A 27,612-nucleotide genomic window follows, 5' to 3' on the forward strand; every position below is an offset into this window, starting at 1 on the left:
TCCACCCCCCAGATAAAACACCCAGACATAAAGTGAGCAATGTGGTATATGCAGTACAATGCAGTGAGCCATGTGCAGATCTGTACATTGGGGAAACAAAACAACCACTTCATAAACGCATGGCACAACATAAGAGAACAAACCCATCAGGACTAGATTCAGCAGTCCATTTAACCATATAGATCAGTGGTTCCCAACCTTTTTTTGGCCATGCCCCACCTAAGCATCTCTAAATGCCCCCCCCCCAATATAATTCTTACTATTCAAAAAGTGAACTCCTACTTTAGATGGAGGAAGCCTAAAAGGCTATTAACTTGGTTTAAACAAGGTTCCAAATTGTCCCCATTAAAAATCAAATTGCCCCCCTGTGGGGCATGGCCCCCACATTGGGAACCATTGATATAGATAGACCTTTTAAATTTGATGTGTTCCCAGACTGGCCCTTTAAGACTTGTACTGCTACATCCATTACCACTATAATGAAGTTCATTCAACTTTCTGCTGGTCATACAAATCTTCTCTTTCCTTCATACATACTCCCAACTTAGGATCTTCTAAAAGTTCAGATAAGTGCTGAACCACATAGGGTAAAGAGAGGGGCAAGGGCAGATGTGAGCTTCAAGTTGCTCTATCTATCTCATCTTTTTAACATACCATTCTATGAAATATGGAATGAACATCTCTGCTGAAGACAGGGACTAGAGGCAGAAGAAGAAATAAGTGTCTTTAATAGGTTGATGGCTCTGTACATATCTCAGAGCTCCAATGCAGCCTCTTATTTTATGCCTCTTATCTTATCCTAAGAATCCCATTTATCTAATATGCATCCCCAGCTGGGATATAGACAAAACTGTCCTTATCCCCATCTCTCTTAAAGAAATAATAAAATGCTTTATGTGTTTCTCCCTTGTGCGTGTTAAACGATTATTGCTTGTATGTCTTTATAAAGTATTTTAGGATGTAAACCAACAAATGTCCATGATTTCTCAAAAGAAAGGTTCCCTCAAACATTTCTGTTAGGACATAAGGAAAATGTTTATTTTTTTAGATAGAGAAATAATTTCAAGTGGTGAACATACCTAACTCTCCTTCCTCCTCTTATTTTCTCCACAAACAATCCTGTGGAGTAAGTTGGGCTGAAGGAGAATGACAGGTCCCAACTCACCCAGCTGGCTAAGGCAGGACTAGAAATCACAGTCTCTATTCTGGTTTCTATTCTGGTGCCTTCACCACTGGACAAAATTGGCTCTTCTCTAGGGATCCATTTGCTTCCACATTACAATCTCCCTTGTCTGAAATGGTATACGCCATTTAAAAGGGAAAAAAAAGGCTCTGATGATCGCACGGCTCAGCTGGGCATGGGGGGCGGGGACAGGGATTTTTGCTACTGGTTTTCCGAACTGCCCGCCGCCATCACTACCTACTCGCCCGAGCCGGTCCGAACCGAGAACATTTCACCTCTGGTATACGGTCTCCTGTTTAAATAGGGGGTTGGACTAGAAGACTTCCAAGGTCCCTTCCAACTCTGTTATCCTGAAAGTGGCTTAAATACCTCTTCACTTATCAGTCTGTTGTTTTGAGAATGAATCGGAAATGAATTATTGGGGCACTCTTTGAATTTAGAATTTAGCACTCTCTGAATGCTTAATGAAGGTAGCTTTACTGAAATCTAGTCCGTGTCTGGATTGGAGTCTTAAGTAAAAATCTAATATCTGTAGCCATGTATTCTAGAATAATGAAAGAAAGACAGGATGCCGTAGCAGCAAAAGAGCTACTAAATTAGAAGACAGGGATTGTAGCTGAGAAGTAAAGAGCATGCTTTGAATACAAAAACTCTCCCAGCCACTAGTATCTGCAGTTTTTTTTAAAAAGAGAGAGATTGGGAAATAATATTAAAAAAGAATACTTACTGTGACCCTACAAACTTTAGGCTAGAAAGAAAGCAGCGCAATCCAGGATGTCTTAGCTTTGACTGGTTTTAGATATTAAAAAAGTATTTTTAAAAAAATCCTGGCATCAGATACTGTATTAGATGTCAAACAGTTTTCCACCTCTACTGAGGATTAAGCAAACCATTTGAAAAGAGAATAAAATTGGCTGAAATGCTGACTCCCTCATCAGAGAGCCAAGCCTGCCCTAGAGAAAATGGCTGATTTTAAATTAAAAATCAGATCTAATTACAATTTCTGAGTAATATGTAAATATATGTGATCAAGCTCTGTGTTTCATTATGATCTGTACAAACCAACAATGGTACTGGTTGCCTGAATTATATCATGATGTACTGCTTGTTTACTGAGGTTACAGATAAAAGTGAATTAACCAAAGCACCTGATTGTCCTAAGCAATTAACATTTTGTAGGTTATCACTGCATTGTTAAGCCCAAACCCAAAGAGCTTTCACTAGTAAGTAGACTGCAACGTTGCTCCATAAACCAATTTGCACTCCAGGGTTTAGAACATACCCTAAAACCCTTTGATTCTCTTTCAAAAACAGAGGTTAGTCTAAAAGGAATACAACTGAAATCTTTCGTTATTATTGTTCTCAGAGTTAGTGATTTGCTTATCTTGCCCTAACTCTAAATAGATAAGACCCATTTTTATGGCAACTTCGCAGTTGCTTTATTAAAGCTTTTACCTTTGAATATTAAAGCTATTATCTGTTCTCCCATTGTTTCCCATTCCAATTAACCATGTCTCACAAAATTAAACCTTTTGTATTAAGAAAATGGTTTTGATGTCATCTAGAAAAATAATAATTGCTGCTTTCCACTTCTAACAGAAAGAAGATAGGACAACTGGGAAATGCAACTTAGCTTTGCACTCGGGCGTAGCATTCCTAGAGGGAAAAGTTCAGGAGAGAAAACCAGAGCAAAGTAGTCTACCACTATCTCCCTCACCTTCATTCAAATGAAGCTTAATCAGTAATTTCAACAATCTCAGCTCCTGGGCTTAAAGAAAGTTTATGAACTTCATATTGTGTCCCACTGAAAGACTATTGAAAGGCATTTCACTAAAACTACAGGCTCCAACCACAATTGGGACTAAGATTTCTGTTGCTAAGCAAGGCAGTTGTTAAGTGAGTCACACCCAATTGTGCAACCTTCCCTCCCCTCCCCCATGGTTATTAAGCAAATCACTGCAGTTATTCAATGAATAATTCAGTCCTTAAGCAAATCTGGCTTCTCCCATGGTCCCTGCTTGTGGGAAACTGGTTGGGAAAATCGCTAATGGTGATCATATAACTCTGGGTTGCTGCAACCGTCATAAATACTTGCCAATTGTCAAGTGCCTAAATCTGAATCAAGTGATTGTGGGAATGCTGCAAATGTTATAAGTGCAAGGGCAGGCTGTAAATCCCTTTTTTCAGCACTGTTGGAATCTTTAATAGTCACTAAATGAATGGTTGTACATTGTGGGCTACTTGTATACTAAAGCCAGCCTGCTTAGGACAATTCACAGCAGCAGCCGCCACAGTAATGTGTCATTCTGGATTTTTCCAGGATAACCTAATCAAAATTCAGAAGATCAAGATGTGGTTTGTGTTATTTAATACTACAATAATGTATTCTTTTTATCAGCAATCTGCTTTATATTTAACATTATATTAATATATCTCCAAGGTCAGACTACCCGAAATACCCTTCCAGTTAGTAATGTTGATTGTATCATCATGGGTAATCAGATTCGGTTAGCTTATGAGTAGTCTCCCTCAAGGCCTCAATGGAAATCTTGTTCGCTAACTCTTCTGAAAATTTAGAATCTTCCACCTTGCAAACTGGATTCTCAGAAGTAATGCAAATTATTTTGCAATTAAACCTCCTGTTACAAGCAAAGTATTGTACAAAATATAGATACTTCACGTATTAAATTCAGATTCTGATAAATTCTCTTTCCTACAACAGCTTCCGGAATTTCATTATTTATTTCCCTACAAATGTCATTGTATCTTTCCCATTAAAATGCCATTTAAAAAGAGAACACTTTTCATGTTTAAAAAAAGAAAAAAGAAAAGAAAATCCCCATCCTACAATCATGATTCATAGAAAATGACTATAAAATTTAAGTATAAAAGTGAAAGAAAATAAATAACAACAAAAAAGAGAGAAAATGTGGCTAAGATTAAAAAAACAAAAACTCTTTCTGTAAGGAATCGAGGTGGAAACATAACTAGACCACAAACTTAGCATTCTTCCTCCCTACCAAGCTCTGAAAATCATTCCTAACTACAGTAGAAAAATGGAAAAAAAGAGACCTATGGACGCTTCTATTTGATGTTTGGGGTAATTACATTATTATTTAATAGATTGCTGTAGTTTCCGAACCACAATCCATTAGCTATTCAGATCTCTGAGAAAAAAAACCCCTCTACATGATTATTACAGGATTTGGCTTATAAAAAGATCTAAGTCAGGTGTCATGTGATGTATCATGACTTTTTCCCCTTTGCTAAACCGGGGATGGGCATGGCCAGCGCCTGATACATCCAACCCATGGGCCGCGAATTTGACACCTCTGATCTAAGTCTTGCTTCTACTCAGTAAGGACCATCCAATAGATTTTTGTGGCCCTGTTGAAACAACTTTTGTAAACATATCTCTATGGCAACTACAAGAGATCACTTGTCTTTTTCATAGGGAAAGTTCAGAATTAATGGTATTTTACAACATGCTTGTCTCTGAATTTGAATCAATTGCTCTTGGCAGATTTCAGCTCTTTTTTTCCAAGAAATAGCTCCTTCAACTTGTTAAATTTCTTAAATCTCTACAGCTATTTTCAAAGCATTTTCATCTCTATTTGAAAAGCTTCATACGTTCTTTCTAAAACTTACTGTTTTGAAGCATATTATGAGAGCCATTTGCTAATAAACTGCATCATGACTAAAAGCTCAAGAGTTTTCAGAAAGTGTTTCTGGAATCAGAATCGCTCTTTGTATTGCTCTGAATTCATATTCCAATGGATTTCCAAAACACTCTAAATTTTAAGGAGAACTACTTATTTTCTCAATTAAGTCACATTCTAGGATTTACAAGTTTCTTTAGAAGTTGGAAATACTACATAGCAGTCTATATAACAAGGGAAGGGTGTGGACTTTATAAAATCAGATTAGTTGGCTGTTGGATTATAACTACAGAAGTTATTTATCAAGAAATAGTCTCCAGTATTTCCCTCAAAACTAAAGGTGTTTCTTAAATGGAAACATGACATTTTGGGAGCACACAGAATGACTAGCTGAATTCTATTTTTATGAGCAATGAACAGAAGTATTAATTGAAAGAAGGAAGGAAAGTCTTTTTCACTGATTTTGCCCCCTTCTGTAGTTTCTCCCTCTCTGCGTCAACTCTTTCGTGAAGGAGATTTGCAGAGGTGTGAGTCAGTGCAGTGGGCAGGGAATATTGTCAAAAATGGCCTTCCTCGTCTGTCCAACTAGAAAGCTAGTTAGTCTTATCTCTTTTTACATAAGAAGGCTTAGTTTACCTCTAAAGCCATCCAAACTGGGATTTAAATTGATACTTCTTTGCTAAAAGTCATCCATTTTAGATTAGCTCAAAATATGCCACTTCTCACTCCAAAAATAAACTGTGAGACATGTTTTCAAAGACAAACAGATCACACTTAAAGGGCAGTGGAACCTAACATTCAGTGCCAAAAATTCACCTACAATGCCATGATTTTGATAGGCACAATGAGATATTATTGACTATTGAATATCGTTGGATACCTTGTCCATTAATCTTTTATATGGTAACATTCATAGGGTACCCAAATGAAAGCAATTCCAAACTACTAATCTCTACATCTGTGGTATTATCATTGAAGCCTAAGGAAAAATGCATTTGAAGTTCAGGGAACTTAAATAAAGAACTTGAACTGTAGCTATTTTTCCACCCTTTAAATTCAATCAATCAAGTTGTTCTTTCAATTTCATCATATCCCCAAGCTGTATCTTTTTCAGCAAGAGAAGAAAAACTCATCTAACAACAATCCAAATGCAGACCATTTCCTGCCTATGAAGAAACATCTAATTTTCCTGTAGCAGAAGTCACACTATTGTCAAATTTTACTGCACCGGAATCATCCGTAGATGTCAAGCACATATTTTTAGCAAGTACTTGAAGTAATCTGTCCTACTGCAAATCCATTTGCCAGGTGCCTCAGAAAATATATTTCCTCTGTGATCTTTTGAAAGGCTATTTCTTTCCGAGCGCGGCACCCTTATTTTGAGCTACACATTAATCTGCCAACTCTAAATTGATTGTGAAAAAATTAGGTGCTCAGCTTCAGACGCTGGGCTTTCCTTCTCTTTATCTAAGATGTAGGAAGTAAAAAAGAGCCAACATAAGCCGCTAATTCATATTTTACAACAATGGACTCTATAGGTCAGCCATGCAAAATGTCTTCAAAACAGCTCACTGCAAAGATTAATATATACTTCAGAAGTGCAAAGCTTTATTTAGCAACAAATGAGGGTTTCCCTTTTCCTTCACTCTCTTGCTCACTGTGACTGCAAATACCAGGCTATTTATCACATACATCTGTTACAGCTAATGTTTTCATTAACCTATAAAGCAGATTATTAAGAAGTATTTAAAGCCTGCCAAAAATAATGATTTACTTTTTTGTGAACATGGCCTAGTCCACTGACAAAATCCATGTCTTCAACATTTCTCAATGTTTGGTCCTGTCCTTTACTTATGTTCATAACAGGACAGGTACTAATATTTCCTGAAAAAAATAACATATGACCTTCTGATCTTGGAACTTTTCCAACAAACACGATATATATATATATGTGTGTGTGTGTGTGTGTGTGTGTGTGTGTGTGTGTTTTCTGAGGTTTTCGCGGGTGTTTGTATGTAGGTCTTTGGTTATTCGGGTTTTCTCCCACGTAAAATTGGAGGTGTCTTGGCAACGTTTCGACGAAGTCTCATTCTTCATTTTCAGGCTGGTGTTCTCGGCTTTGTGCTTCTAGGAGCAATGTGTGTGATCACAGCTGTTTCTTCCTTTTAACTGCCAGTGGGGGTGTGAACTGATTGGGTGGGAGCTTGGCTGTGTTCTGATTGGGTGGAGGTGTGTTCTGATTGGTTGGGGGTTTGGCTGTGCTCTGATTGGATGGGGGTTTGGCTGTGCTCTGATTGGATGGGTGTGTGTTCTGTTTAGGTGGGGGCTTGGTTGTGCTCGGGTTAGTCTGAGTAGCAGGGGGATTTGAGCTGGTTAGCTGTGTTGCTGTTGTTTGGCTTCGTGTTCGTGGCCGTGCCATCTCTTCATGTTGGGTGTCAGTCTGCTTCATGTATGGATTGGAGGGGTTTAAAGTGGCTAATGATGCAGCTGTGGTCTGGCTTCTGGTCCGTGGTCGTGCCTCATCATCAGTGTGGGTTTGAGTATGCTTTCTGCGTGGATGTGTGGTGGTTACATCCTGTGTGGCTCTCGTGAGTGTGGGTCTGGTGTCATTCTTTGTGTTAGGGACTCGTTTGTCAATAAGGGCGGGTTTCCAAATGGCTGGCAGGCGGGAGGTATCATCTCGTTTATTCATGCTGTGTGGACGTTTCTCTGATTATTCTGTTGTTGAAGTGTTCAGTTTTGGCGATAGTTCTGGTCTTTTTAAAGTCAATATCATGTCCTGTGGCTTTGAGGTGTTGGACCAGGGAAGAAGTTGGTTCCTCTTTTCTAACTGAGTTCTTGTGTTCTTCAATGCGTGCACTTATTCTTCTGTTGGTTTGTCCGATGTATGTGGTGGGGCCTTCCTTTTTGTAGGCTTTATGTGTATTTCTCTTTAGCCAGGTTCCTCCTACGCAAACCAAGATTTTTATGCAGCCCTAATTCAGTGAAATCACAATCCACTAGTTTCTAGGCTTTTTATTTCTTTTTTTCTTTTTCTTTTTTCTGGCAGCCAGAAAAAAAAAGCCTAGAAACTAGTGGATTGGGATTTCACTGAACTAGGGCTGCATAAAAATCTTGGTTTATGTAGGAAGAACCTGGCTAAAGAGAAATATATATATATATATATATAAAAGATACCTTTAAAAGCTTTTGTCTTTTGCCTCCCGAAACTAGCTTTTTCCATCTAGAACTTGGCTGGGAAAAAAAGCAATTTTTAAAATTGGCCAGGAGAGCATCAGTGTGTAGGAAAGGTTAAATACCCCTGGTTCCATTTGAACTGATTTCCCCCTGCAAATGTAGCCTTGGACCTCTCCTTCTATGTTCCTTGTAAAATGAAGTTTCACCCAAAGTGAAAGTTGTCAGATATGAACTATCGCAATGCCTGCCAGTTTCAGCATTCATTACTTTTTTCTTTTGAAGCCTCCGTCCTTTGCTAAGTATGTCAGATTAGTGTGAAGATCTCAGACAGGGGTTTTATGCTAATTCTAAATAAAGCTTCTGGAGAGGAGTTGGAGAATTATGTTTCCTTTATACCTTTGTACTTTAATGACTGAGCAAGATTTGAGAACTGCACTATTGATACACATGAGGAACTGGCCTAAAAAACTGAAATGAAAGCATTTGTTGATCATAACACAACTCCCTGGATCTTTAACATAATAAATCCATACAGATATTGAACTACATGAAGGTCTGACCTTTATCGATAGCAAGCAAGTTCTAGACTCTGTTAACTGTAACATTAATTAGCTTAAGAGGAAACTGCTTAGTCACATAGGGCTGACTTTCTCTGTTTCTCCATATCTTGTCTGTCTGGTTAGAGCTGACTAAGATTATTGTGAAAACACAGAAGTCACTTGGACAGTATGGTATATATTTTCTATGCACAGCTTTTGAAACATTCACATATAATCATTCACATATAATCATTTTCAACAGCTCAAAGACCGTGTCAAACACAAGGCATCATGAATGCCGTGTCAAACAGAATGGCATCATGAGCTGATCAAAGTTGCTTCTTTATTGCTGCATGCCCATTAACAAGAATCTTGCATGCATTCTCTTGGGAAGAGCCAGATTAGGGTTTCAGGGATTCTGTGGAGATAACATCTGTTCATTTTCCAGCTGTGCAAGGGCTCAAACCCTTCTTCACACCTCCCCCCAACTCTAGTTGGAGATTCCACTACAGACCATAAGAAAATGTAAATCATTTAAATTTTATTTTACTAAGCTTTCGTCAGCCATCTGCTGACATTGTCAGAGTATTAAACTACCATTACAGAGATCTCTGCCTTTATATGCCATTAATCAATTTGCCCCTTGCTTGTATAATAGGCCCTTCCAGCCGTCTCCCACTTGTAATCAGTTGTGTTGTTTTTGCTGTCGTCATGCTGGATGATGGAGGCTTAATTCCTACTGTTTCCTCCCTCCTAACAATATCTTAAAAGCAAACATAGTTTTCAAACTCAAGCACAACTGGGAGAGTTTTTCATGTTCCTTAAAAAAGCACACCTTTTTAAAATTATCTGAATGCAGGAAATATTTTCTGATTTGCGCACCATTTAACTATCAAAAATGTTTTATTTAAATGCTGGTGTTGAATTCCTGTCTTTTAATTCTGCACCAACCTACAAATGCAAATGTAATGTAAAATTCACATGGTAAAAATATTTTACACCCTACAAAATAAGCAATCACATTTTTTAAAAAAACATAAATTTGCTGATCAGAAACAGTCAACCACTTTAAAAAAAGAAGAAATAGGGGTGTGTGTGTTTGCTTCTGCCTTATAGAAGGAAGGAGTTTTAGAAGCAAAGGTCATCTTCGTGTTCCTACCTATCTTACTTTGGAAAGCAATAAGTCTTGGTTCTTTAATCTTATGGATTAAATTAAATTCAGCACCAAATGCCAAAATTTAGGCATTACCATCTCAGTATCTTATGTTCCCAAGCCAAATCCATTTCTCAACCCGTCAACGGTTCCATAATAATATTCTAGTCCATGAAATAAAAAGCTGCACTTTTTAATTAAAAGTCAATTATAATCATAATTAATAGGAATAAAACTCCTATGGAGGGAGGGAGATGATGGTGGAGATGAAGATCAGTTGAGTCAACAGTGAGCTAGGTTGTAACTTGTGACCCTAGAAATTGATCACTCACTTCTGTGGTGCTGTTCTAAACTTAATGTTTTCATTTTCAGAGCTTGAATTTCTAAAAAGGATATGTAAGTCCCTTGTTACCCTGTTTCCCCAAAAATAAGACCCAACTGGAAAATAAGTCCTAGCATGATTTTTCAGGATGCTCATAATATAAGACCTACCCCCAAAATAAACCTCAGTTAAGATTGTTGGCCAGATGGATGCATTTAGTACCGTATTCCCCCCCCCCAAATAAAACCTAACCAGAAAATAAGCCCTAATGTGTCTTTTGGAGCATAAATTAATATAACACCTGGTCTTATTTTCGGAGAAACATGGTATATATTTATTGCTTTCCTAGCCCTTTCTTTAGCATTTGTTGGCTTGCCTCTCCTTTCCACAACAACCTATAAAGTAAGCCTGTCGGAGAAAAATATAAGCCATGAAGGGAGCTCAGGTTGTTGGATGAGACTTGAATTTGGGTCTCTTAGTCTAAGTCCAACACTTTCACTAACACCCTTGTGTCTTCCTAATTACTGCTCATGTTGTGTATGGCCTTTTGATTTCTGATTTTCAGCAATCCTGTATATTCTGTCAAATATACATTTTCTTTCTGTTTTAAAAGCTAAAAGGGAATATATATATATGTATGTATGTATGTATGCATGTATGTATGTATCAGGGGTGAAATGCTCCCGGTTCAGACCGGATCGCCCGATCCAGTAGCGATGGCGGCGGGTGGTTCGGAGAACTGGTAGCAAAAATCCCTGCACCCCTCCCTGCCCATCATGCCCAACTGAGCCACATGATCATCAGAGGTTTTCTTTTAACTTTTAAAAGCATTTTTTCTACAACCTCTTCCGATGAAAAAATGCTTTTAAAAGTAAAAAAAAAAAGCCTCTGATGATCATGCGGCTCAGCTGGGATCGTCAGAGGCTTTTCAAAGCATTTTTTTCTGCAACCTCTTGGCCGAAGAGGTGGTAAAAAAAATGCTTTGAAAAGTCTCTGACGATCCCAGCTGAATTCCTGATCGGCAGAGAGGCTTTTCAAAGCATTAGAAAAAATGCTTTGAAAAGTTTTTTTTTTTTAAAAAGTTGGCCACACCCACCCAGTCACATTACCCCCCCACCAAGCCACGCCCACAGAACCGGTAGTAACAGATTTTACATTTCACCCCTGGTATGTATGTATGTATGTATGTATGTATGTATGTATGTATGTATTAAAAAACAGTAATTGTCAGGGCTGCACATCTATTTCCTACAAGCAATTTCCCCCTTATAACGCCTTTTCCAGAAGCATAGAGTTGAACAAAGGCAGGGGGGGAAATAAACATGCCTCTATCGACCATTTTGAACCAGTTCACTACTGAAGTCCTGGGGGATTTAGCCCTCTGCTCATTCTCTGTAAGGAACGAGGCCTTTTGGTTTTCAATGCTCTTCAGCTCAGAGCTACTAGAGAAACAGAAGAGAGAATTCACTGGGGGAAGAATAGTAATGAAAGCTTAAAAATCAAATCATTTTTCAGTATAACAAAGAGTAAAGCTGTCAGTTGTTGGAGGCTGGGGAGGTCAAAAATGTTCCTTATTGTACCAAGATAGAATCACAGAACTTTGAAAAATTGTCTACCTTTCTTTCTGTTTCCTCTAGTACTGAATCAAATCCAGGCAGAGTTGTCTTGAGTTTCCTTCTCAAGCTTTCCTTTTTCTCCAGGACTGAGTAATATTTCCTGAAAGGCCCCCCTTAATTGCTTGTTCATTTCTTCCCTATTCCAAAGGTCATCTTCATATCCCTTTTCAAAGCTTACTTTGGATGACAGTGCCTTGGCTGACCTCATAAAGCTAAACAAGGTTGGAAAAAGTTACTAGTTGTATGAGACACTAATAGCAATCCTAACACTGTCGACTAAGTTTGGGAGATTGAAAACATCTTGGAAAAAAGCCACGGCAAACCATGGTGATTTTCTTGCCAAGAAAACAGCACGGATAACAGTGCATCATCATCCAAATTACTAGCTAGATTTCAATGAGTTTCTACTTTTTTTTCTTTGTAGGTAAAGACGAATTGTTATAGGTGAATGGTTTGTATCACACCAAATATACTGATGCATGTTTCAAAAGGCTGTCAATAGTTTTTTAAGAAGGGGGGTTATTTTACATTATTTTGTGTGTAAATGTAAATAAATTGTTCCATGTAATGTTGGATGGCAGATTAATCGTAATAACCAGGTCAATGTACACTAAAATGGAGAGAGGGGAATCTTGGTGGATAGAGAAATTGAAGAAAAGGAAAAAAAAAGAGCCGAGCAAAGAATTGCCCATAAAACAATGGCTTGTATCACTTGGTCATCCTATTTAATACTTATACTGACTTTATAAAATTGCTTTTGGAAAATCCAGAGTAGAGGTTGTATCACCCTTAGTGCAATAACCACCACTGGAAAAATACATTTCCCAGTGACTCTCTGCAAAATATTAACCTTGCATCTATGTTACAGCTCGTATTTAGAAACAAATATTACATTCTTCGCTACTGGGTTATTTTTTTGAACTATTATTTCATAGGCTTATTATTTTATCTTACTTTTCTATTTTCATCCTGAACTTCAATATCAGGGTCTAAATAGCACACAGAAAACATTTCACTGCCATTCCCTCGCTAACATGTTTTCAGTTGGTTTTCATTATTTTTCAAAAACCAAAATGTAGCACTAAAACCTCATACACTTTCACTTAAGTAGTAGATTTATGAATTTAATTTCTGCTTTATAGAAGTTATTACTTTTAACAACTTGGGAGGAAGACTCCATAAATTGTTTTTATTACTGTTAGACTTCTCAAGACATCTTGCTCTGTGTTTGTCATTTACATTTCATGTTAAATGTGAGATACATTTGGAACAAGAAAATATTTGTTTTAATTTGACCCATCTGTTAAATGAAATTCAGACGGAGACATTGTTATCATAATATTTAAATTCAACAATTCGTAAACAATATATCTGTTTATTTAGTCTGGGTTAAAAGCGCCCCAAAGCATAATTCTTACGAAAGCCACAACTTCAGATGTGCTGTTCTCATGGATGCAGGCCATGATTTCTATCTCCTGTTCATTAATCTATTTTCTAAGCAAAGTTAATTAGTGAGACATATTAAAGAGTCATCTGAAATGCATCTCAGAAGCCACCAAGGAAAAGTATTCTAAACTCTTTACCACTTCATTCCATCATGTATATACACATATGCACAAACACATATTTTTAGGTAGCAATGCAAAACTACCTGCAGATAAGAAAGAACTCATTAAAGCAATATCTATAATGATTCCCTTTTTAAAAATGTTCTATTGCTAGTCATCAACTAGAGAAAGGTGATGCAACATAGGGGATATGGCATATTTGTAGGTCTGAGGAAACATTATTCATGCTAAATGTATTGTACAACATGTGAACCACTGCAGGCAACAGGGCAGCTTTTTACAAAAAAATAATGTATTTTCCTATCAATGAATACTTAATGTTCTCTCTGATCATAGTCCCAAAGGTGCTTTTTCAAGAGGCAACTGGACTTTCTGGTTTTTCTTTGAAGATGTTTCAGTTTTCATCCAAGAAGTTTCTTCAGCTTTGGAAGAAACTTCTGGAAGAGAGCTGAAGAAGCTTCTTGGATGAGAAGTGAAACATCTTCAAAGAAAAACCAGAAAGTCCAGTTGCCTCTTGTAAAGGCACCTTTGGGACAACCATGACCTGGATGACTGAGAATCTCCACAGGCACTCTATGATCATCATTACTCAATACTAAAAACATTATAAGTTGAAATGTTAATAGTATTTTGGTGATAGGAGTCAGAAGATATCATGGATAGCCAAGAAAACAAATAGGAACTCAGTCTAGAGTCCTCACTTGAGGCACAAATGACCTGACACAGTTATCATATTTTGGAAACATTCTGTGAAGACTCAACTCTCTTGAGAAATCTGACTTTGTTGGGAAAGACTGAAGGTTAAAGAAGATAAGAACCAGGATCAAGGTGGATGGACTCAAATATAGTGGGTTAAAAGGCCTGAGGGGCCAGGTAGAAGACAAAGCTTTCTAGAGATTGTGGTCCATTGTGGTTGTTAAGAGTGGACATCAACTTGATGGCACAAATGTATTTTTTTTCCAGAATATAGCACACTATTTGTTTGCAATAGTGGCAACTATCTATTTATTTTTAGGAACAAAAGTAAAACTATCTGTGCCATGTACTGTTATACAAGATGGATGTCTTAGGCTACAGATAGGTGAAGTCAGATAGGAAAAATCCTGTCCAAATAGAAAAACAGCTAATGCCCACTTCACCCCACAAACAGCTGATCACTGAGTTCACATATTACTTAAATCCTAGGAAAATACATTTATGAACTTCAGAAGCACAGGTTATGAAATCACTAGTCACATTGACATCAACAGAAGAGAAAAACCCAACTCACAAAATGATGAAACAAAACATGTTACTTAATATACAGCAGTGTAGAGTGTTATGAAATAACATCAGCTTATGGAGCTATACAGTGGTGGGATTCAAGTGATTTAACAACCGGTTCTCTGCCCTAATGATTTCTTCCAACAACCAGTTTGCCAAACTGCTCAGAAAGTTAACAATCAGTTCTCCCTAAGGGGTGTGGACTGGCTGATATATAGCTCCACCACTGGAGCTATATACTGAAAACACATTAAGTATGCCACATATGGAATGAAAAACATAATGAAAATATGCTAACATATTTGTTATTTGTTAAAATAGCAAAAACAACGTTATACCATTGATTCTATAAACTAATCTCCTAAAATACTGAAATGGATGTAGGTGAAAGATGCGGTAAAGAATTAAACTAAAGAGTTTTTGAGCAAAATGTCCAGAGCCTGAATCCGAAACTCTTTATTTATTTTATTTGTCAAATACATATAAGATAACAGATATAAGTATAAACATGATTATGAATACAGGATAAGGATACGAATAAATGGGGGCAGTAGGACAGGGACGGTCCTACTGATTAACTATGAATTCTGTGGCTACCTGTGAGTCAACATTGCCCCACCACGAAGTACGAATATGTAAATTAGTTCAGCATTCTTCAGTGTTCATTTGGTCTCCTAACTGTAAATTCTGAGAACTATAATCCACACATTATAGGGATTACAAAACAATACAGGAAAAGTACTCTCCATAGCTGAACATGGGATATTAATTTTCACAGTTAGATTCATGAATAATTTTTTTAGTACAACAATAAACCAGCAATAAACAATATGCCATCTTATTTGCTTTATTTATTTTTAGTGTCTGGTCAGAATTGTAACAGCATGTCCACATTTTCTTGCTTCTTTTTCCCCAAAATAAAGGGAAGGGAAGGGAATTTGCAATATTCACTGAATTCATTTTGTAGTCACTTAAATAGTTGAGGTTTCATTGGCTACAGATCATAGTAACAGCATGAGTGTCAGGGCTGACAATAAGTATAATTGCTAATCTACTTATATATTCAATAGTTGCTAATGTATTTAAATTTGTTTACCCTACTCTTCATCTCCCCTCCCCAAAATCTGGTGGACTCTCAAAGGCATTCAAATAATAACTGGCTTGGTGATGTGCACACTCATATGATAGTTTAATAGAAGACGATAATTGTAGGAGGCAAGCCAGCATAAACAAGGAATGGCAGCCATTCAGACAGAACATAATGAAAAGTCAAGAAACCAAAATAAAGTGCTGATGCCCAATGAATGACAACCTGGATGTTTCTCAGAATGGGAAGATGATAACTTAATAAGGTTTAGAGTAAGAAAACATGGCAAGGAAAAAGCAGAATCTAATGTAATTGCCAGTCATTTAATAAATACAACGCAGAACAAATTCGAGAAGAGAACAACACATGAAAGTAATTAAGAATTATCAAGGCTTTAGTGAAACCAGTGTAAATTTGAAAGAAAGTGAAGAAAGAATGGTTATCTTGTTAACTACCTCTAATCCAATACCTTCAGTTGCATGCTATATTTATAATCTCCACCTAAGAGTTTTGGGCAAATGCATGGCTTCTACCAAGCACGTAACTATATATCCTGACATACTCACAGAGAGATCTGAACAAGTGTAGTAGTTCAAAAGTAATATAACTATTCGTATATAAATCCTGCAAAGATGAATAATCCCAAGGAGGTTTCAGAGCCTGAAAAACTGACATCTTCATGTGAACCCCTGGCTATGATTACCATAACTGGAAATATGTGGATGAGCACCAGATAATCACAAAGTTGTTATCCAATGATTATCTAGATCACGGGTTTCAAACTCGCCAGTTCATGTTGCTGTCATGTGATGTTTTGCGATGTTTTCCCCCTTTGCGGAGCTGGGGTGGGCGGGGCCAGTGTGTGACGCATCCGGCCCGCAGGCCGCCATTTTGACATCCCTGATCTAGATCTTTACAGTCCATGTACTGTAGCCCTGGTGTTAGACCCTCAATACATATTCAGGTGAGAGAAATTCAGCATGCACCAGGAAAGATTTACATGATAAGGTTATGTTAAAGACAAAGAAGCATGGCCAGTGAAATAAAGTGGCAAGGTTAAATATACAACTTGGGGCCAGTTTTCTGAAAGTCTGGATCAATTGATTAATCACATTCATATAGCCACCAATATATGGTAGAAATCGATTATGGTAGAAATGGATGAGATACAAATTGCTTTTGCAAAACCTAAGATTATACAAATCAATATATTGTTAGCATTATTATTAACTGTCTTTTTCCAAGTTTGATGCTCAAGACTGTAGCCCATGTCAGTAAGCCTTAACCTTCTTAACCTTAACCTTAACCAAATTCAGATATATTTTATTTCTGACAAGGTCTGTATTGCAAAGATAAGAATTTCAAATAATTGAAATTTCAGAGAATTTCAAATGTACATGGATCAATATATTTATCATACTTCCTATTTTCCCATTCCATCCTTCCCTTCTTGTTGCTTATAAAATGTTGTGAGGTCACCAAACTTTGTTTTATTTGTCTAAGGGGAACAAATTCAAGCAACATGACTGTGAAAGCAAATTGAATTTTAGGAACTCCATCCAAAGACACTCTTAACTGAAGAGATGCAAATTTCCAACCCATACCCAATGAGACCATCTGGAGGTTGCACGATTGTACAACTCTTTAAAAATAGAGAGCTTTCTTTAAATAATGATGAAAAAATGTCCTAGGATACATGTAGGAGATGCTATGAAAAACTTAGGCATTGGATTCTGAACAAAAAGAAAAAGGAAATGCAACTTGAAATAAATCCAATCTTCTTAAATACACATTCATAATGCCTGCACCACAGAGGCTCCATATAATTTTTGTGTCACTTGCTTTCTACTGAGCAGGAATATTTCCATAATGAATAAGAAATAGTAAGTATGAAAAGAGATAGAACCTACTTCAATTCTGCCATTCATTTTCCATTTCAGATTATCCTTTCGCTTCCATTTCCTTCTTGTTTTGTAACTGTACGGTCCCATTTCTTACTGCTCACTATCACTCACCCATCAATGTATGGTAATTCCATTATGAACTTACCTAGGAAGATAAGAGTCTGTTTCTTGGATCCTCGGCTCTCTGGACTTTCGTTTTTCCTTAGAAATTGGGATTGCTTTTCTCTTCCTTTTACTTCCACCGTTCCTTGCTTGTAGACCATCAAGACTTTAATCATATTCCGGCACATAAATGTTACAGATACCAATACTATGATGTACACAATAAAGGCAGTGAAAATACTAAACTGGAAGACTCTCCATTTGGATGATAAATTGGTACATATTGTCACATTTAAACTGAATTCAGGCAGACGTTGAGACCTGGATTTTTCACAGAGGAGCAACCCCCGATGGCCTGGGATGTCTACCAATGGGTGCTCTGCCCCCATTGCAAAGAGAAGGGGTAAGGCCACCAGCACCGATGTAATCCAAACAAAGGCAATGAGGATCTTCACTTTGTAGGTTCCAGAAGTAGCTTTGAACTTAAACGGGTGGCAGATGGCAATGTACCTCTCAAAGCTTAGGGTGGCCACATGTAACACAGTGGCATAGCTGCAAGCCTCGAAGATGAAGCTGTACAACTTGCAGGTTAGATCTCCTTTTGTGTTCGAGAAAGGATTCCATATGATGCTGTAGAATTCCACAGGCATCCCCAGTAAGATCACCAAGAGATCTGAACATGCTAGACTTATCATGTGGTCGGTCACTGCTTTTTGCATGTAGCCTTTCTTTTGCAGGATTTTGGAAGTCCGGATGGTGACACTGTTGCCCAAGATCCCTGCCACAAAGATAATGCTATAGATGAGAGCAATGGTGATCTTCACCCATTTGTCTACTTCAAAGTCTTTCACGTGGCTGTGATCGATGAGGTGCCAACAATCATCATCATTTGGTGCCCCCATGACCAAAAAACTAAGTACAGAAACAGGAAGAAGGAAGAGAAAAGCAGGTCACCAAAGGTCACTCTCTCTACAGTCTTACAGTTAACACCCCACCACACTTACTCTGAAATACAGCTAGACCAGTTGGTTTGAAGAACCTTTTGTTCTACCGTAAGGACAAACAGAAGTGAAGTTTTAATAACACTTTCCTCTCTCGCATTCCCCTCCACCCCACCCCAGGCCTTATTGAATTAGTCCTCTGCCTCAATCACATTAGCAACAATGAGAGAGAAAAAACAAGCTGAGGAAAGCTTTTTGTTCACCTGTTCTGGGTGAGACAGAAGACAGGAAATGCTCAATGCTGGAGACAGCTCCCAGTTTTCCCTAAAGGACAGCTAACCCAACCAGCAATACTGTTGTAGTCTCTGCCCTTTTCCACAAGATCTGTTCCCTGTGGCTGAAAGGCAGCAGTTTCCGTCAAACATTAACTTGGAGCCGAACAGTGAAAGGGATGTGGTCACTGATGAAGCCGATAAGGCGGGCTGAAAAGGAATGAGGCAACCTGACTAAGTGATAAATACTCTGGCACAGTTCCCCTTCCTGAAATCCCTCCCTGCTTGTTTTAAGAACAGCAAATCTGGGCTGTTGTTGCCGGCAGTGTATGGTAGTTTACAATCCCTCTTTCCCCATAGTTTTCTTTAATGTCCTCTTCTTTAATTTAATCTCTTTTCTGCTTTAGAGGCAGACTAGAAACAGACCTCTGCAATGACTTGTCAGTTCAAAAAAGGAAATTGCTTTCCTCATCTTCTAGCAGGGTTTTTTATTTTTGATTTTTTTAGAGAACTTGACTACATGGAAAGTTTTGGGACTGGGTGGTTATGGACAGAGTTGTACATTCAGGTAGTCCTCAACTTATGACTACAATTGACCCCAGAATGTATGTTGTTAAGTGAGAAATTTTTAAGTGAGTTTGTAGCAGTTCATTTTACGACTTATTTGTTAAGCGAATCCCTGCAGTTCTTAAATTAGTGACACGGCTGTTAAGCCCTGGAGGCTGTGCGGATCTGGATGGGGAGGAACAGGCTCAAGCTCAACCCTTCCAAGACTGAGTGGCTGTGGCTCCCGGCATCCCGATATAGTCAGTTGACTCCATCACTGACTATTGGGGGCGAGTCCTTGGCCCCCACAGAAAGGGCTCGCAATCTGGGAGTCCTCCTGGATATGCAGCTGTCCTTGGAGGAACATCTGACGGCTGTAACCAGGGGGACCTTTTATCAGGTTCGCCTGATTCGCCAGTTGCGGCCCTTTCTTGATCGGGATTCCGTGTGCACAGTCATTCATGCCCTCGTCACCTCTCGCCTTGACTACTGCAATGCTCTCTACATGGGGCTCCCCTTGAGGGGCACCCGGAGGCTCCAGCTGGTCCAGAACGCAACATGGCGCTCCCATGTAACACCGCTCCTGCGCGAGCTGCACTGGCTCCCGGTGGTCTTCCGGGTGCGCTTCAAGGTGTTGGTTATCACCTTTAAAGCGCTCCATGGCATAGGGCCTAGCTATCTTCGAGACCGCCTGCTGCTACTGACGACCTCCCATCGACCTGTGCGCTCCCACAGAGAGGGCCTCCTCAGGGTGCCATCAGCCAAACAATGTAGGCTGGTGACCCCCGGGGGGAGAGCCTTCTCCGTGGGGGCACCTACCCTCTGGAATCAGCTGCCCCCAGAGATAAGGAGAATCCAAGACCTCAGTGCCTTCCGCCGTGCCCTTAAAACCCACTTTTTCCAGCAAGCCGGGCTGGCTTAGGAAGAAATTTTTTAAAATTTTTAAATGTTTAATTGGTTTGTGGTTTTTTAAATTTTGGGCCAAATTTATATAGATTTTAATTGTTTTTAATATTTGTATTTCATGTTTTTAATTCTGGCTGTGCACCGCCCTGAGTCCTCAGGGAGAAGGGCGGTATATAAATTGAAAATAAATAAATAAAAAAATAAAAAGTGAATCTGGCTTGCCCATTGACTTTGCTGGTCAGAAGGGGATGACATGACTTCGGGACACAGCAACGGTCATAAATGTGAGTCAGTTGTCAAGCATCTGAATGTAAATCACGTGACCATGGGGATGCTGTGATGGTCATAAGTGTGAAAAATAGTCATAAATAACTTTTTTCAGTGCCGTCGTAACTTTGAATGGTCACTAAATGAACTGTTGTAAGTCGAGGACTACCTGTACTTTATTGAGTTTCTGAAAAATCCAAATCCTCAGAGGAAAACTTCCTTAGTGGACTAGTGTTGGCACAAATGATTCTGATGCCAGTGAAATTTTGTGCACCATTATAATGTCTGGGGGGAAGAAACATAATTAGGGTAAAGCTGTTAGCTGCTCCTTTTTGCCCAATGGCAAATTGTCCTGGCAATGAAATTATTCATCCCTGGCCCGCAAATAACACAGTCCTCCTTAGCTGTGTCAATTCTTTATCATTGGTTTCCTGGAGCTAATATTGAAGGTGCAATCTAACAGGACTCTGTTAATGTTGTCTTTTTGCCCTTTTTCCCACCCTGTCCAAGGGCAGCCTCAGGATGTAGAAAATCAGCTAGGCATTGTCACTACATTAGCTTGCAAGGAATTCAAATGCTTGCAGGAACTTGAAACAGAGCCTGTCAGATGTAAATGCCTTATTCTCTAATGTGTAAATAATGTATATATGGAACATCAGGGGTTAACTTATTACTTGAGCTTTAATGTATTCATAATTTACCACTCCCATTCCTGGCTCCGCCCCTTGTATATAAAAGGAGCCATCCTCACCATTTTCCTTGCTTCTATCTTGAATATTCAGCGAATATAGAATGCCTATTATGATTAAAGAGAATTATATTTAAACCTATAACTTCTATTATCTTTATTGAGTCTGATCCTGAAAATATTGCAACAAGCTGGTAGCAGAGGATGGTTAATTGACTCAATAAGTAGTTAAAAATGTCCAAGAAAGATAGGCCCAACACCAGGGCCTACAGCAAAGAAATAGAAACTGATCAAGAGATGATCAACGAATCCACTAATGCGATTTCGAGAGAATCCGAAGAATACACCACTGAAGAAGAAGAACTGATGAGTGAAAATAACGACCAGGAAAAAATCGAGATAGAAAATAACGAACTCAGGTCAGAAATATTAAAAATACTAAAAAGCCAAAAGAATGATGAAAGCCTCATCGCGGACCTCCAGGAGATGCTGAGGAACAGCGGAGCAGCGAGAGAGAAAAACATCATTAAAGAAAAACCCAAAGATCAAAAAACTGTGAGTGAAATGACTACTGAGAAAATAGTTGTAAAAAAGAAAAGATGTGACCCCGCGCGAAATTTTGAACGGCAGCCATCTTGGTTTCAACGAACTTCAAAAGAGAGTGAAGCAGAGCCAATCAAAACGCTCAGTTCAAAATTTCTGGCGCGAAAAACGCTATCAGACGAAGAAAGTGAAAAAGAAGTCTCAAACTCTTCAGATGAACCAAAATCAGAAAGTGAAGACGATTTAACAAAGTCTCAAGTAGAGTCAGCAATGAAAACACTTTTTGCTGCTTTTGGGCCAAGATTGAAAATTTCTAAGACATCAACGAAGAAGCAAGCAATCAAACCGACAACTCAAGACCTGCACGCTCCCATCCTGACTTCGAAAACTACGACACCCGAGCCCAGAGAGCCATGCCGATTCCGTCCTACACCGCAGACAGAATCGAGTGCCAGCACACACAAGAGAAAGAGAAGAACCGCCGCCATCACCAAAGCCCCAAAAACCGAGCCAGAGACCGACTCATCTGAAGAGGAGCGGATCGAGAGAGCTGAAATGGAGAGAACCTTCCACAACGGCGCCAAAGAAGAAATGAGCAACGCGCATGTGCAAAACTACGTAGACGGCCCCGAAAGACTTGAACTGGCCAGAGAACCGCGCAGACTCGTTACAAGCATCCCAATGCCGTTCTGTAATTTCCTGCACTTGAGAGACCACGGACTGCCTCAGGTTGTAAGTAATGGACAGAATAATGTGGGGAACTTACCCAGTGACTTCCCAAAACTTAGAGTTGATGGCATTAATTTACAAGAGTGGTACCAACAGCTTCAGGTTATTTTTATGAAAGAAAATTTACTATTCTTTATAACTAGTCCTCCAAGAAGACCTTGGACTTTAAAAATAGACTGTTTACATCATAGAGCATTTTTCATAATAATTTCTAGCGTGTCTCCTGCAATGTATCATAGCATCAAACCAAACCTAACTGTATCAGAAATAATTCAATGCATGTTTAATCTATTTCACAGCGATAGCGTAGCCACAACCACAAGAATGTCTAAGGATTTCTTTTCTTCTAGAGTGAAACCAGGGGTTTCTATAAGTGAACATTTGATAAATCTAAACAAAATAAGAGCTGAGCTGCAATTGAGGGGGGAAGTGATTTCAGATCAAACTATGAAAAGTGTTATTATCAATTCACTTGATCCATCATGGGATAGCTTTATGTCACACTTAGATACCATTAATTTGGGATATTTATCAATAGAAAGTCTATCTAACAAATTGATAGCAGAAGACAATTCAAGAAAAAATCGTTCCAATAACCAAACAGAACACAAATCTTTTAGGAAAGTAGTCTTTCAAGATAAATATAATGAGGCCTTTAGATGCCACAATTGTGGATCCAGGGAACACAGTAAAAGAGACTGTCCCAAAGTCCCAAGGGAGAGACATAGGCCAGAATATAGGAGCAAATACAATTACAGACAATCTTCCACAGATAGACACAAATATAGAAGCCCACCAAACTACAGAGAAAGTAGAGGGGGTAGAGAAAATTCAAAAGAGAGAAAATCTGGGTCACTAAATGGGCTAAATAAACAAGACAGCACCAAAACACAACAAGATGAGAACAATAATTGGCTTATTGATTCTGGTGCAACAAATCACACCACTAATAACAAAAATATATTATCTTCATTTACAGAAGATAAGTTTGTGATAAAGGTAGCTAATCAAGAAAAGGTTCAAGTATTAGGCAGAGGAAATGTGACCTTGCCTGGTTTAGGGAAAATAGAGGGGGTATTATTAATCCCAGAAATACCTCACAACATACTAAGTGCTATAAAACTAAGCAGAGAATCTGACATCAATATAGTTTTCTCAAAGGGGAAAGCAACTATAGAAAAGAACAAAACAAATATAGGCACTGTGATGATAAAAGGGGGTCTACCCTATCTGATAACCAAAGAAAGATGGTTACATAACATTGATTCAAATATGGAAGATTGTATTGAAGCAGATGATGAAAATGTCAGTAACAGTGACAATGATGAATGTAAAATAACTCATGATAACAAAAATACACACAATGAGAAGAAACCAAAAATAGGTAAACCAATTCATGATGAGTGTGCTCATATCTTACACAGGAAGTTAGGACATGCAAGCTTTCCTGTAGTACAAAAAATGACTGAACACGCAGAAGGTGTAAAAATAAAAAATTGTGAAAATTATTTAGAATGCTCAGTATGTAAATCCACCAAACTAAAAACCAGTCCTAGACCAAAAAAATCTAACAGATCAACTAACAATATTTTTGATTTGGTACATATGGACTTAGTTGGTCCATTAACTCCATCAATTACCTATAGAAAACGTTACTTTCTTACAATAGTGGATGATTACAGTCGCTATGGTTTTGTTTACACATTAAAGCACAAGGATGAAACCTTTCAGAAATTTAAGGAATTCTACAAACGCATAGAAACACAACATAATATCAGGATAAAACAAATTATGACAGATAGAGGATGTGAATTCATGTCTAAAGAATTCTCCCAATGGTTAAAGGATAGAGGGATGCTACATTTCACGTCCAATCCATTTTCTGCCTTTCAAAATGGGATTGCAGAGAGAAAGAACTCCACACTACAAACCATGATTAGATGCACATTAGAGGATGCTGGTTTAGGCAAACAATTTTGGTCAGAAGCCTTACATTATTCAAATTACACTCAAAATAGAACATGGTCCAGTATTGTGAATAAGACACCATATGAGGTGATGTACAATAGAAAACCTAAATTAGCACACATGCACATATTTGGAGTTACTGCAGACGTGCACATACCTAAACAATTGAGGAGAAAGGGAGAAAACGTATCCAGGAGATTAAGATTCATGGGATACGAAACTGGAACCAAAGGGTACAGATTCATCGATAATAATAACAAATTTATAGTATCCAGAACAGCTGTGTTTCATGAGCAGGCCAATTGGTCTAAGTTGCACCTTAATGAAATTTTTCCTAATAAAAGCAAAGATAATATACCTTGCGAGGAAGGAACAACAGAGAATCAAAATATTAGCAAAAGTAAGAACAAAACCAAAACTTGGACAAATAGTCAGCATAAAATAAAGACAGACACATTAACAAAAAAGGAAGCCAGATATTTGCATGACAACCATAGCAAACCTGAAAGAAATATTAGAAATAATAGAAACCAAATACCAAATAAATACAAAGATTATATTATGCATATGGATGGGGAACAAATAACACCTAATACATATGAGGAAGTATTGAAACTTCCCCGTGAAGAAAGAGAAAAATGGGAACTAGCTATGGAAAAAGAAATGAAAAGTTTACAAGGATTAAATGTATTCACACCTGCGATCGCACCTAAGGATAAAACAATTATAGGTACCAGGTGGATTTATAAAATTAAGAATTTAGAAGGAGGTAATACCTTATACAAGGCCAGACTAGTTGCACAAGGTTATGCACAAAAATATCCAGAAGACTATACTGACACATATTCACCCACAGTGAGAACAGAGAGTGTCAAAACTGCTCTTGTAGTAGCATCTGCACTCAATCTAGACGTGTTTCAATATGACATACAGACTGCATACTTACATGCAAAATTAGATAAGGAAATATATGTAAGAGCACCACACAGTCAATACACTAATAAGAACGAAATTTGGTTACTAAATAAGAGTCTGTACGGATTGAAGCAATCTGGCAAAAGATGGTACGATTGTTTGGTAAAAGTATTAAAGACCATGGATTTCAACGCCACCACTGCTGATAACTGTTTCTTTGTAAAAAAGAGTAATGATCATATTGAATTTGTATTAATTTATGTGGATGATATTTTATATATTGGAAAGCATAAAGAGAGCAGGGAAATTTTTGTAAATAAGTTAAACGAACACTTCTCATTGAAATCACTAGGTAGAGTGAATAAATACCTTGGTGTACAAATTAACAAAACAAAAAGGGGATTCAAACTTACTCAGAAAGATAAAATCATTGAACTCCTAAACAAATGTAACTTAAATAATGCCAAAACATGTGACACACCTATGCAAACTGATTTTCTTAGAAACAATGATGAATCTTCCCCTGAGTTTAAAGACAACACATTTTACAGATCAATTATAGGTTCACTCCTTTATATATCTAATTGGACTAGGCCAGATATTGCATTACCTCTCAATTTATTGTCAAGATATGTTAGCAAACCAACCTTGTATCATTGGGAAGCTGTCAAAAGAATTTTAAGATATCTGAAAAGTACATTAGATTTTTGTTTAATATTAGAACCCAATAATGACAAAGAACCAAAAATTACTTGTTATGCTGATGCAGATTGGGCCGGTGATACATCATGCAGAAAGAGTACCTCTGGTTATGTTTTTCTATTGAACGATTGTCCAGTTTACTGGTATACTGGTAAACAAGAACTGGTAGCCACCTCTACCACAGAAGCAGAATATGTTTGCTTGTCTAAAGCTGCAAATAACCTTGTATGGTTCAATGATTTGATCACAGATGTTTGGAAGAAACCTACTTTACCCTTTATTATGCATGAAGATAATAAAGCGGCCATTGAAATTTCTAGATCCGATGCAATTGGACAAAGGTCCAGACATATTGATATAAAATTTAAGCACGTGAGACAACTATCTCAAGACGGATTCATCAAAACAATACATTGTGATACTTCTGAACAATTAGCTGACATATTAACAAAACCCTTACCTTCTAAACAACACAAATATTTAACTTCTAAATTATATGTATTATATTGTCCTGAATCTGAATGTAACTGGTGTTGTATAACGAACCGGCATTTAGAGGGGGATTTGTCAGATGTAAATGCCTTATTCTCTAATGTGTAAATAATGTATATATGGAACATCAGGGGTTAACTTATTACTTGAGCTTTAATGTATTCATAATTTACCACTCCCATTCCTGGCTCCGCCCCTTGTATATAAAAGGAGCCATCCTCACCATTTTCCTTGCTTCTATCTTGAATATTCAGCGAATATAGAATGCCTATTATGATTAAAGAGAATTATATTTAAACCTATAACTTCTATTATCTTTATTGAGTCTGATCCTGAAAATATTGCAACAGAGCCAATAGAGGCAGGAGAGATTTCATGCCTGCCTAATTTTCATGCTGATTCCAGGATGGCTGGAGAGAATTGAGAAAGGCCCAATGGTGATGTCAAAACTATTCAATTCCTATAAAATCATACGATTTAAGGCCACTGAGTTCAACCTCCTGCTCAGGGTAAGTATCTAAAATAAAGCTTCCCTTTCAGATGCTTCTGTAGCCTCCTGTTAAAGTAGTAAGGATAACTACAAACTACACTCTTAACAGCAAACAATTGTATCCTTAACTCCCATTTTCAATCTCACCTTTTGTCTGTGGTCTTCCCTCTTTGCCTTGATGGATATTATCATTTTGTGACTAAACCCTTAAAAGCTACTGGAGACCAGCTGAAGAAGGAGAGATGTTCCTTTGTAGATCATGGAAGGAGGAGGAGGAGGAGGAGGAGGAGGAGGAGGAGGAGGAGGGAAACTTTCCCCAACTAGCTTGGTCATCTGTGGCTGAGCAGAGAGAAAAAATGTATAATATAAAATTAGATCAATGAACCAACCAGAATGTAGTTAACTGCCAATATTTGCACTCCTCAGGATTTTGTAATATAGTTTTACCAACAAAACTGGGGTGGGGGGATAATATAAAAGGTATGTTTTAAGAAGGAATAAGTAGGGGGGAAAATAGTTGTTTTCTGGTGGACAAGATGAGCTGGAAAATACATGTAAATAAGAATACTGAATCATGTGA

The 27,612-nt window shown here is 38.0% G+C and overlaps 1 protein-coding gene across 1 annotated transcript in view; it reads right to left on the reverse strand.

The window, feature by feature from the left end:
- GPR39 (G protein-coupled receptor 39) overlaps positions 1–18,475 on the reverse strand; it is a 168,832-nt gene extending 150,357 nt beyond the window's left edge. The window contains exon 1 of the mRNA XM_070957030.1: positions 17,617–18,475. Within this exon, the coding sequence (XP_070813131.1) occupies positions 17,617–18,475 (859 nt within the window). The remainder of the gene's footprint in view (positions 1–17,616) is intronic.
- Positions 18,476–27,612: the final 9,137 nt, after the last annotated feature.

Source organism: Pituophis catenifer, unplaced genomic scaffold (genome assembly GCF_029215685.1).
Source record: "Pituophis catenifer annectens isolate HBS135680 unplaced genomic scaffold, rPitCat1.0.hap2 SCAF_1, whole genome shotgun sequence".
Classification (NCBI taxonomy): domain Eukaryota; kingdom Metazoa; phylum Chordata; class Lepidosauria; order Squamata; family Colubridae; genus Pituophis; species Pituophis catenifer.